The 12,195-nt window shown below is 40.5% G+C and overlaps 1 protein-coding gene across 4 annotated transcripts in view; it reads right to left on the bottom strand.

Annotated features, from left to right (window-relative positions):
- SENP1 (SUMO specific peptidase 1) overlaps nt 1-12,195 on the bottom strand; it is a 38,363-nt gene that overhangs the window by 17,836 nt on the left and 8,332 nt on the right. For all 4 annotated transcript variants that reach the window (XR_009761177.1, XR_009761178.1, XM_061614717.1 and 1 more), the window contains 9 exons: nt 10,141-10,300; nt 6,856-7,015; nt 5,780-5,883; nt 5,438-5,688; nt 4,925-4,979; nt 3,706-3,744; nt 2,437-2,521; nt 1,305-1,448; nt 421-552 (listed from right to left, as the gene is read on the bottom strand). Coding sequence is in view for 2 of the 4 variants with exons in the window: in XM_061614717.1 (XP_061470701.1) it covers nt 421-552; nt 1,305-1,448; nt 2,437-2,521; nt 3,706-3,744; nt 4,925-4,979; nt 5,438-5,688; nt 5,780-5,883; nt 6,856-7,015; nt 10,141-10,300 (1,130 nt within the window). In the remaining 2 variants the exon portion in view is untranslated. The remainder of the gene's footprint in view (nt 1-420; nt 553-1,304; nt 1,449-2,436; nt 2,522-3,705; nt 3,745-4,924; nt 4,980-5,437; nt 5,689-5,779; nt 5,884-6,855; nt 7,016-10,140; nt 10,301-12,195) is intronic.

Consider the following 12,195-nt stretch of genomic DNA (forward strand, 5'->3'; position numbering starts at 1 on the left):
TCTTGATGCACTTTGGAACAGTCACTCCAAGACCAGTTGCTATGCCAAAAATGGAAATACATGAACACTCACTGCCACATTAGACGTATCCTCCATGTATTTGTCTATCAACGGCTGCAAGCCATGATGGCTATATGCTGTGAATTATTATGTGAAATGTGCCTGTGAATTACCAGTTGCTGGGGAACAACAGTGAGAGAGGGCTATTGCCCTCATGTCCTATTTGCCAGCTTGCCACAGGCTTCTGGTTGACCACTATATGAAGGACGCTGAACTAGACAGTCATTTGGTCTGATCTAGAAAGGGTCTTCTTATATCCTGTGAGTTGGCTCTTATTGCTTTATTTTGAGATTTTATATAATTACCAAACAGCTGAACTGTACAAAAACCATATTTAAACACAAATAAAGATCAGATTACCTCATCATTGAGCCAGTTGAGGTTGTTAAGGGTCTGGATGTCTTTCCTAGTTATTGTTAACCGGAAGGCTTCACTCAGCACCTCATCCTGATTTCCACTTCGTAATACGCTCTTTATTTCCCTCTCCATTTCCTAGGGGAAATACAAGCGATTTATACAGAAAGGGGCTTTGGCTTTTTCGGTTCAAGAGCCTTATCCAAGTTAGATTACTAGTTAAATTTGTCTTGTTGCATAGAAAGCACTCTAGAATGAGTAGAATCTGGAATAACGGCCTTAATAAGTTAACACAGTACTAGATTAGTTTTCAAAACAAGATGTTGGTCCCATTAGAAGGAGGAGGCTGCACAAACAAGTCTCCATGTTTTTTTGTTGGCAAAGACCTGAAAACAGTTATGCTCAGTGCCACAAACTAATCTGATTGGGAGACACAATTGCAATAAGGTCTCAGGCACAGGGAAATGGGCAATTGCAGAAGCAGAAAGTGCAGTACAGGTAGAGTGGGCTGCTAATCAAATATACCTAGAGGTTTTAGGGTATCTGAAAGCAGGAGATGAGAAGAACTAATGAGTACTTTGCCAGGAGTGGCGGAGGAAAAGCATCATTGAGAGCTGATATTTTAATGATCCATTTAGCCCAACAGTTGTTCTGTAGATACAACTTTTAAGCAATTGCTCCCAAGGGTGCCATTAAATCTGATGACATTAAAGCAGGATTGGGGGACCTTTTTGGCACCAACAGGCCAGATCCTTTTAGGGCAGAGCATTCAAGCAATCTCCCCAAGCTGGAGCCTCATGTGGCACAGCCCAGGACTGGCTTTTTCTGTGGACTAGATCCAAGGACCCTGCTTTCATGAAGCCTGTTAGCATCAACACAGAGAAGCTTACCTCTGTAATTTCAGGGAACTCTTCTTCACCATCAGTGGCCTTAGTGTCTTCTGGCACAATCGTGACAGGAATCTCCTTCTCAAGAGGTACTCGCAGGTGTAAGTCGACTGAATCAGGTACTAAAAACTCCCGTTTCTGCAGTCTCTGAAAGACACATCTCTAAAGTGAGCAACATCTCACTTTACAATGTTGATATCTCACTTTCACAAGTTATTCAGCCAGCAAATTTTAATTTGGAGCCTAATTTCACCAATGAAAAAATAAATGGTGAAACCTTTTGTTTGACTCTAAAAGGGTCTTGATCAGGTCTTGGCCTATAACTTGCTTATCACTTTGCAATTTAAAGCAAGGAAGCCAAGTGGAAGAAGTTTTTTTTTTAAGACTATAAGATGGATATCAGCCATTATTATTACTATTATTTAGCAAGAACAAGCAGGTAACTGGAGAACCAGGCAGCCTTTCCAGTTCAGATATAAGCCTAACATGCATTTTAAAAAATGAATCACTATAGGCATTTGTCTTTGTTGTTGTTATGTGCCTTCAAGTCGATTACAACTATGGCAACCCTATGAATCAGCAACCTTCAATAGCATCTGTTGTAAACCACCCTGTTCAGATCTTGTAAGTTTAGGTCTGTGGCTTCCTTTATGGAACCAATCCATCTCTTGTTTGGCCTTCCTCTTTTTCTACTCCCTTCTGTTTTGCCCAGCATTATTGTCTTTTCTAGTGAAGCATGTCTTCTCATTATGTGTCCAAAGTATGATAACCTCAGTTTCATCATTTTAGCTTCTAGTGATAGTTCTGGTTTAATTTGTTCTAACACCCAATTATTTGTCTTTTTCGCAGTCTATAGTATCCGCAAAGCTCTCCTCCAACACCACATTTCAAATGAGTGGATTTTTCTCTTATCTGCTTTTTTCACTGTCCAACTTTCACATCCATACATAGAGATCGGGAATACCATGGTCTGAATGATCCTGACTTTAGTGTTCAGTGATACATCTTTGCATCTGAGGACCTTTTCTAGTTCTAGTTCTTTGTAATATTTGATATGAAGAGCATTTGTAAATTTGATAGAATGTTTCTCATGATCAAGATTGCTTTAAAAAACTAACCCATCTGAACGTCCTACCTGCTTCTGCAGCTGCAGTGCCAAAGCTTTTTGCTCCTCTATCTGTCGCAATCTCTCACGGGCTCGGGAATCATATACGCTGGTTCTAGAAAGATGTTTGTACACAGCAGACTAAGAATTCAACATTAGTAGCAATGGAAGTACACATCACTGCCACTTTCAATCCTATCATTCATTTAGGCTCTGATAAATTTTTATGGGAAGGTCACTTTGAGGTGTTGGGTGGAGGGTCAGACTGCCCCAAAGTGGAATGCCAGCAAATCCCATTACCACAGCCACACCAGTCCCTTCATACACCTCTGTATGACAAAAGAAAATTGGGCTGGCATTCATCAAGAAGCAAGATTTGGCCCCGGGGGTCATTATTGCGAGTCCTCATTTAAATTTAAACATTCATATTTTTCCCTTACAAACAAGAAGATCTAGCTTATGCGCACTCACACCATGAAAGCAGATTACTCAGAAGACCTCTTGCCTTTTACATTTATAAATGCTGCAAGAGGCAAAGAGCTGTCTAGATCTGTTGAAGGGCTTTATTGTTTCTTTCTGAAGGCACCTTTGATAAGGCATTGATTAGTAAGATAGAAGAATGGGTAGAACATTAAATGAGAAGTCTTCAAGTCACAACTGGAATTGTAATTTGCATTCCACCAGACTTTTCCTCAAGCTAAAATTCCTTCTAGCTGGCAACAATAAATAACTTTTGTCCCTGCAGCACTACATAATGCATTCTAGCATCCTCCAAGGACCAATGCAGAGGGCTATTCTTGGGGTATCTCTGGCTGCTCCCTCAGAACTATACCAATGTTGCTTAGAAGGGTTTAAAGCTGGGAGAATCAGGTTTTCTGTTATGTTCAGCAAAAGCAAGCAAACAAAACTATCTCCAAACTGTCTGACAAAAGCAGGGGGGAAGAAAACTAACGGAAATATTTCATCAACAGAAAAGGGAAGAAATCCAAAATTATTGTTATAGCCATTTCCTGTAGAGTTCAGGGGTAACCAATGTAATGTGCTCCAGTTGCTGTTGGACTGCAGCTCCCATCAGTCCCAGCCAGCATGGCCAATTATTAAGTCTGACAAGAGTTGGAGTCCAAACACATTTGCAAGGCACTAAGTTGGCTACCCTTTCTACTGACTGCTTTAATCCATGTTGGAAAGGCAGCAACAATAGCCCGAAGAAGCATGTTTAAAGAGAAGGCGAACCCTTGGTGATATTTGATACACTTACTAAATGAAGCAAATTAATATTCAAAAATGGAAAATACTTACAATTCTTTGATCCACAATTCGGCCTCAAAGAAAGGTGTGCTGAAAGAGGAAACGATACAAGAAAGCAAAATGTTTCTTCTATGTGGGAAATAGACAGTTATTTTAACTGTTGTCAGTGCTACCCCCCTCAAAGAAAAGTGAACAAGATTGGTGGTAACTCAGTCAAGTTGCACAGCCTGCAACCAAACTGAGATAAATTTCGCCTTAAAGAGGTTGGGGAGCCCTTTGGGATCAGAGGATGAGAAAGTGCCATGCTGCCTGCTTGGATGGCATGCCCAAGAAAGTGCTGTCAGGGACGCAGTACTAGGAATCTTTCACAAGATGGCACTGCAAACAAGTTACAGAAGAAGCCTGAAGCACCAGTGACAGAACTAGCTCCAGACTGAAAGATCTCTGTCTCTCTAAATCTCTGTGTCTCATACGCACACTGATTGAGCATATGTTAAAAGCCTACTTGTTCAGCTAGGCATTTCCTGGCCATTAATGAAGATCTGGCACATACTGCCACCTGCAGTGGATATTATATTGAATTTCTGTACTTTGGTTTTATATTCTTTTATGATGTGTTTTATACACCATTTTGGATATTGAAAACCATAGTTTTTCACACCATTTTGGATATTTCTTTAATACAAATTGATAGCATTTTAAATGTATACACAACATCTATACAGATTTCTCCACAATTTCCTGTCTCCTAACTTTCATGGCCTGGAAGCAGAAACAAAAGTACCTGCGGATGTGAAGATACAGCTTAAAAAGCAAAACTACCAACAAAAAAAAAGGGGGGGGGAGGAGAATTGCTGGTGCAGATCAGAAGAAAAGTGGTTAAAATGATTTGCCTGATTGAGACCCAGAATGTCTGCCCAAAAAGGACAAAGATCTAGTTTGGGGTTGATCAGAATCTTCTTCAATAGCCAATCTCCTACTACAAGCTGGCATCTGAGCAGTTTCTAGCCTATCTGATGGAAGGGTCAAGCTTCACTACATAAAGAAATTTAGGTAAGACAAAACACATGGAAAGCTAAACCAACTGGCCCAAATCCAGGGAAAAAATAGTAAATGCTACAGTCTCACTGAAATCAAAAGGCAATAAATGCATTGTAGCAAACATCCTATTGATTTCAATACATATCTTTCTCCATTTGAGCCTTTATCCATCTACTTTGCATCACTAGGAATTCTAAGCTGTGGTCCCCACAAGTCAGGATGCACTTACCTTGGAGCTGGAGATTTGAAGTCTTGGCCATTGAGCATTATGGTAGAGTCAGATCCTAAAGGGAGCACAACCAAGATTAAACATTAATCTTTGTAACTATATTTAAAAACAAAAACACACCATCTAGAACCTCCCATTTATTTTGTGGTCTTGCCTAAAAGGGAAGCCACTCCACACATACCCTGACAATCACTGTTGTCCAATGTGTATATTTAGACTGCGATTCACAAGTTCCTGTTGGGCTATCGGTATATTAGGTGATCTTGGGTAATCAGCCTTAGGGTGCAAGCCTGAGTTCAGTCCAACTGAAAGTAGGAATTACTTCCATTTAAACAAGATTAGGACTGGACTGCAAGTTTCATACTTGAAACATGAGAATGTCAGCAGGCCATCTTACGAATGTGTTGCAAGGATAAACAAGAACCAAACTTTTATCCATCAATCATCTGCAGAAATGATTAAAAAGGTCTGAGTAGGTGAATCAAGAGTCTAATTCATATCTATTGCTTTTACCTTCAGCCTGCACATCCAGCACAGGCAGACTATTTTCTCGAGCTGGTATACTGGTGTCCTTGGGCTCAAAGGTAACACGTGAAAGGAAATTATGTACTGGATGTGGCAGCGGTTTGTGAGAATGTTCCTCTTGAGTCCTAAGAACATAAGATGATTGCTTGCCTGCAGAAGGGCAATAAGCTTCAAAAGGTTTCCCACGCTGATTTTCAGCTTCTTTAACAAGGTTTTTACCAGAACCTGCACATCTGGGCCTAAAAACAAAAACAAAAGATCAGACCTTCCACAAATCAACTTAAAACATGAGGCAGATGATGAGCTAGTCAGTGTATTTCAGAGACTCACAGGTTGAGAGACATCAGTGAAGAGGACTTGGAGATTGAGAGTTTTTTTCCTGTAACCATTTGAATCAGCTGCCTGTAAATCTCTTTCTCTTCCTCTCGAACTGTCTGTGGAGAAATAACCACACAAATTGCAAGCAGCCAAATATTTCAATCCTGGCCCTGCAGAGACAATTAAGGGTTGTCTTTAACTAAGTCCTACTCAGAGTAAACCCACTGAGATTAATGAACTGTAGTGGTGTCTAGTAACTTCATTGGGTCTACTCTGAGTAAGACTAACAATGAATACCACCCAAAATATTCTGCAGTATAATAAGAGTTTGCAGATTTAACTACCTGACACCAACAGAGGCTTTTTTCTTTTTTAAAAAACAAATAGTTCAAGCTTCTGTAACAAAGACTTGCATCTTGAGAGTGATAATTATTTATTTAATATACTACCGAATACCAAAATCCACAAGCCCTAACACCCAGGATGAAACTAAAGGTAGGAATAGAGTCAGATGGACATGTATGTGCATGCATGCACATACGCTTTATAGATTCCAGAGAAAGAGGCACTAGAGAAGAAAAATGCCTTTCTCCAGCACTATAAGAATGTGAACACCAATATAGAACAGTGTGTGATTTGTCTCACTTGCTTGGACACATCCACCTAGCTGGTCTAAATTTCACATCTGTAGTTCCTTTTTATGGGTTCATTTTACCTCCCCCTTCACACAATTCCTTTGTCCATCCATCTCTTCCTTTCCAAGGACCTCTCTCCCAAGTACTCCCCTTGGCCTACTGCCTTTCCAACCTCTACTTTTTCTATCCCTCTTACCCTAAGCTGCTCTCTCCCCCCAACCACCACCTTGGATCAGACAGCTCAGCCAATAGTAGCTAGAAACCTGTGTGTAACTATGCCACCCCTCAGTGGTAATTGGAGCAACTGAGCCAACTACTATGAGAGACTTCACCACTGCCACAGAACAATGGGGAGGGGTTTTAAAACAGGTTGTAAAATCCAAGAAATATCAAAGCATAAGAATCCTCCTACACAGGAAGCTTTAATTCTCTCTGCTTTTCCCTTTCACCTACTTCTTCTGCAGTGCTGATGAATCTCCTTTGGGATTTCTTGGGACTTAGTAAGCTGCGACGGCATGGAGCACTCCACGACGGACTTGTAACAGACTTAATTGGAAAGGATTTTTCGTAGGCAGAAATATTTGATTTCCCTGCAAAGGAATTTGATGTCCCACTGCAGAAAAAGTTCAATATATTAGTCAACTGAGTTAGTACCACAAATATACTCAGAATTTGATTTTCCATGCTGCATAAACTCAAGCAGAAAACCAGGGCAACCCACTTCTCCATACTTTGGAGAAGTTAAAAGGTACTGCTGACTTCCTCCTCCAGTTTCTTGAAGAGAACATCAGACTTCCTATGACATCCTTTCCCAGAAGATGGGGAATATCCTGGAGCAAGATTTCATTATTGTTAATAATTTTATCCCAGTTTGCTGCTTATAATAACCAAAACCGCTAACAACAACATATATCAGTAAAAACTGTGTACACTACAAACAGTTTTTTCTGTGTTTAAGGGCAATATAAAAGCAGCAGACCCTAAAGATTCTAACCTGAGCCTGTTAATTTGGAATAGGCAAGACAGGAGCTGAATCATTCGATCATAGAATAGTAGAGTTGGAAGGGGCCTATAAGGCCATCAAGTCCAACCCCTGCTCAATGCAGGAATCCAAGTTAAAGCATACCTGACAGATGGCTGTCCAACTGCCTCTTGAATGCCTCCAGTGTTGGAGAGCCCACCACCTCCCAAGGTAATTGGTTCTATTGTGATACTGCTCTAACAGTTAGGAAGTTTTTCCTCATGTTTATCTGACATCTGGCTTCCTGTAACTTGAGCCCATTATTCCGTGTCTTGCACTCTGGGATGGTCCTCTGCTCTGCCAAAAAGGCCAAGAAAAAAATGAAACAGTCCTATCTTTACAATTGGGAGGAAAAAGCCACTCCAGGATGTTCTCCTCTACTTAAGAAGAATGGCTACTAATCATGATGGCAACATGCAGGTTCAAAGGCCATATGCCATTGAATACCAACTGCTGGGAGCAACAACAGGAACTGGCTATTGCATTCATGTCCTGCTTCAGGGTTTACCAAAAGCAACTTGCTGGCTATTGTGGGGAACAGATGCTAGACTAGAGCATAGGTTTGACCCAACACAGTTCTTGTGTTCAAGAAGTTTCTGCTTGCCTTTCTGCAGGTATCTTGAAGTAGTTTACAAGGAGGAATACCCTTATCTTAGCACTGCTAACAGTATAAAGAAAAGGGCAGACCTAATATGTAGCAAGGTTGAGGTTCTTCACAAGTGAGCAGAGAACAGTGTACAGCAGCAAGAAAGTATGACACTGTGCTTTCAGAGTGAGCATTTTAAACATGAATTCTTGGCTGCCAGTATTTTAAACAAATGCAGTCTTTCTAAGCAAGTTGCTGCCAGTTTGCATCATAGATCTCCCATAGGAGACATGTGCCTCAGAAGCATTATTATTAAAAACTAGGGAACTATTGAACCCAGAGCTTGGAAAAGTTACTTTTTTGAACTACAACTCCCATCAGTCACAGCCAACATGGCCACTGGATTGGGCTGATGGGAGTTGTAGTTCAAAAAAAGTAACTTTTCCAAGCTCTGATTGAACCTCCATTATATAGTGCAGGAGATGTGTTTGTAAAAATTGTGAACTTGAGGATACAATGACAAAAGAACCTTCAATTTAAAACAATTAAAAACTACCAACAATATAGATATTAAGCCACCCAAAGGGGTTGGATTTCTCAACTTTTTTATACTACAGTCCCCAAAATTTACACGCAAGCATGTTGAGGCTGAAACTAGATTTGAGGCAGCATCACCTACTCCTACAAAGCAGGGCTGGTAGAAAAGATTTAAATGCATAGCACAGACACAAGGGGAGTGGTGAAAGAGTTCACCATCTTTGTCTTCGTCTTTCTTCCAAACCTGTTTTTAAAGCTATTTTCCTCTAGGAGGGAGTCGCAGAGCCCTACTGGGAGAAAAACAGCTTTTAAAGAGTGGTTGCAGGACACAGGTTCTGCTCTTCTTCCCATGCAGTGATTTAAAATCTCCCACCCCACAATGAAGGAATTCAGTGGTGACCTAATACTGTCACATGGGTTTGCCACTATGACATCTCACTTGACCCCAAAAGTCGTATGTCCAGGTTATCCTCTGCCTATACACTACCCAACACATCACAGTACGACAGGATCTGGAAGAGATGGAATGGCAATTGGGAATTGTGACAGGATGTTATCCTGGCTGTAATTAGTCTCGTACTACTACAACTGTACTAGAATTAAAGCAGAGGAGTGCAGCAGGGACCTGTGAGTAGGGTGGCCAGATGAAGAACAAAAAACCAGAACATGACTTCTGCACCTTTTAATAGTTATATAGAAGAGGTCATTTCAGGTTTTGCTATTAGAAGGAGTAAGGACCCCTCATTTCCCCAGCTCTGTCTGCATGAGCCTGGGCATTTACAAGTATGCACAGACAACTTCATATACAAGCAGGACTTCCTACCCTGAATTTTAAACAACTGAATTTTAAAACTGACTTTTTGGGGGGGGGGTTGTAATTGCTCCATGTGCATTTAGTTCATTTGTAATATGATTTTGTAACTGAACATTTGTTTTAACTTTTTAGTAAAAGCAAGAATGTTCAAATGTAAGGATTTACCTTCAATCCCTCAATAGATTACCAAGTCACAGTTAGTAATTGATCTTTCTACATTTACAAATTGTATGAAATATGTGCTGGGGAAGATACAGGCTACAAGTGAGAATTATTATGGGAAGAACCAATTCAGCTGGTCATGAACTATTAATAAATGAAATACAGTAGGGTCCCGCTTTTCGGTGCCCTGCTTTTCGGCGTTCTGCTAATACGGAGGTGTCAGCGGGGCGATCAGCTATAGCGCATGAGCTCCCCGTGCTCCAGCTGATCACACGCTCCAGCTGATCGCTGTCAGCTCTGGAGCATGGCAGCTGGAATACAGTAGGGTCCCACTTTCCGGCGGTTTTTGCTTTTCGACAGGGGCCTGGAACGTAACCTGTCGTACGAGTGGGGCCCTACTGTAAATTAATGCTATTCATATTATGTTTTGAATTGCTATACTTGTTGCTCTTTTTTTTTAGTAAGTTGTGAGTTACGCTGAGGACAACTATGTGGAACAGCAGGATACAAATAAACAAATGAATACCATGTTCAACTGCATATACAATATTTACTATTTGCTAAGTGGTTATTTTAAGTACTGGCTCCTATCTTTTGTAAATATATAACAAAATGTACCTTTGACTTTTGCGTGCATCAAAATACACACTGCGGTTTGCTCTAGGCTTCTGTAAAACACGACCCAGGGTAGAATCACAATTCCTCCATTGTCCATTGGCACTTGTTCCAAATGGTCTTGGCATTCCTGCTTCTTGATAGCTCTCAGGTGAAGGAGGTCCTGTTGAGACAGAAGCACCCAACAGTAAACGAGAAGCCAATAGCTTCACTTCCAAGTTATCAATTACAAACAATGTCATTGTCTCAAGTGTTATGACCTTCTAGAGGAGTTCTGTGCATGTACATGCATCTCCTTATACAGTATCAAGAAACTAGAAAGACTGTAGAAGTTGCAAATAAGATTTCACCTGCAAAACTACAACCAGATTGCCCCACTATTAAACAACTGGGGTGCTTTAGTTGTGAATTGCAACCTGTCCTTTTAGGAGTACCTGCATGACTGTCAGAAATCTAATCTCAAGTTACAGTCACTTTGAAGAAAAAAAATCACAATTTAACCCAGGGATGGTAATCTGACAGCCCATATGCCTGATCATACCAATTTTTAAACAAAGATATAGCAAAATGTTTGCCCAGTTTTATTCATATGTTTTCAGAAACAGACATTTCACACTTTCAAACAGGGCTGTGGAGTCGGAGTCATAAGCAATTTTGGGTGGAGTCGGAAGAAATGTACCGACTCCGACTTCAAAATAAATTTTGATTGACAAATTTTTTAAAATATAAATTCAAAATGTCAAAGAAGCTTCCCATGAAGTCAGCTGTAGTTGAGCATTTCACCATAACTCAAGATGGAAAACATTTTGTGTGTCAGTGTATGACACAGGACCCAGACGAAGACAAATGCTGTGATGCCAAGATCAGCGCATATTCAGGCAGTGATAAAAATGCTCCTATGAGAGCTTCCAATTTAAAAAGACATTTACAGCCCTTTCCAGGACTGTGGAGTTGGAAGCAATTTTGGGTGGAGTCGGAGTCAGACAGTAGAAAAATAGAGGAGTCGGAGTCGAGTCGAAGGTTTGGCGTACTGACTCCACAGCCCTGCTTTCAAATTACATAGAAAAGATATATAAATACAACATGTTTGTACTGTTAAGTGTACACATAAACAACAGTGATATGCATGTACTCCATAACTGAAGTCTTTACTGCTGGTGGCATCAACTTTACCACGGGGCCCAAGTTCAGTCTGCACTGCAAAATAATTTTATGGCTTCTGGACCACAGTCTGCTCTGGAAAAGATTGTACCCCAAGAATACAGAAGATGATCATCCCTGCTATAAATTAAAACAGAACTAAATCAAACAGTAGGGAACTTGGACAGCTTCAAAAAGGAATAAGACAAATTCATGGAGGATAAGGCATTTCATGGCTGCTAGTCATGATCACTGTCTACCACCTCCGGTATCTGGGGCAGTAAGCCTCTGAATACCAGTTGCTGGGGAATACCAGTGGGGAGAGTGCTGTCGCACTAAAGTCCTGCTTGTGGGCTTCCCATAGACATCAGGTTGGCCACTGTGAGAACAGGATGCTGCACTAGATGGACCTTTGGTCTGATCCAGCAGGGCTTATGTTCTTAAGGAACATATCCAAAGTTTCAATAGGAATAGGACATCCATTTTACTTTGGTGAAATGCATTCCTCTATATCAGGGCTTCCTAAACTATGGTACATGGACCACTAGTGGTCTGCAAGTTTCATTCAGGTGGTCCACGACATGTCTGTATTAAATATTTCTTATATATTGTATTTTATTTTGTTACAGTTTGAATTTTATGGAATGCAAATTGTAATATGATAAGATACATTATGACAAATAAAAGAAGCAACAAAAAGACAATTAAAATCATGTAGCATTTAGAACAGCACATTACAATTGCTCCAACAGGCAGAAAAATAATTAAGTGGTCTGCCAAGACCATCAGCAATCTTTGAGTGGTCCCTGGGGGAAAAAGTCTGGGAACCACTCCTCTAAATAATAGAAATTTAGACTCAACCTTAAATTAAAGCAAAGCTGAGAGCTAAACACAACACATTTAATTTCACCAAGGCAT

This window comes from Rhineura floridana, chromosome 3, assembly GCF_030035675.1.
Source record: "Rhineura floridana isolate rRhiFlo1 chromosome 3, rRhiFlo1.hap2, whole genome shotgun sequence".
Taxonomy (NCBI): Eukaryota; Metazoa; Chordata; class Lepidosauria; order Squamata; family Rhineuridae; genus Rhineura; species Rhineura floridana.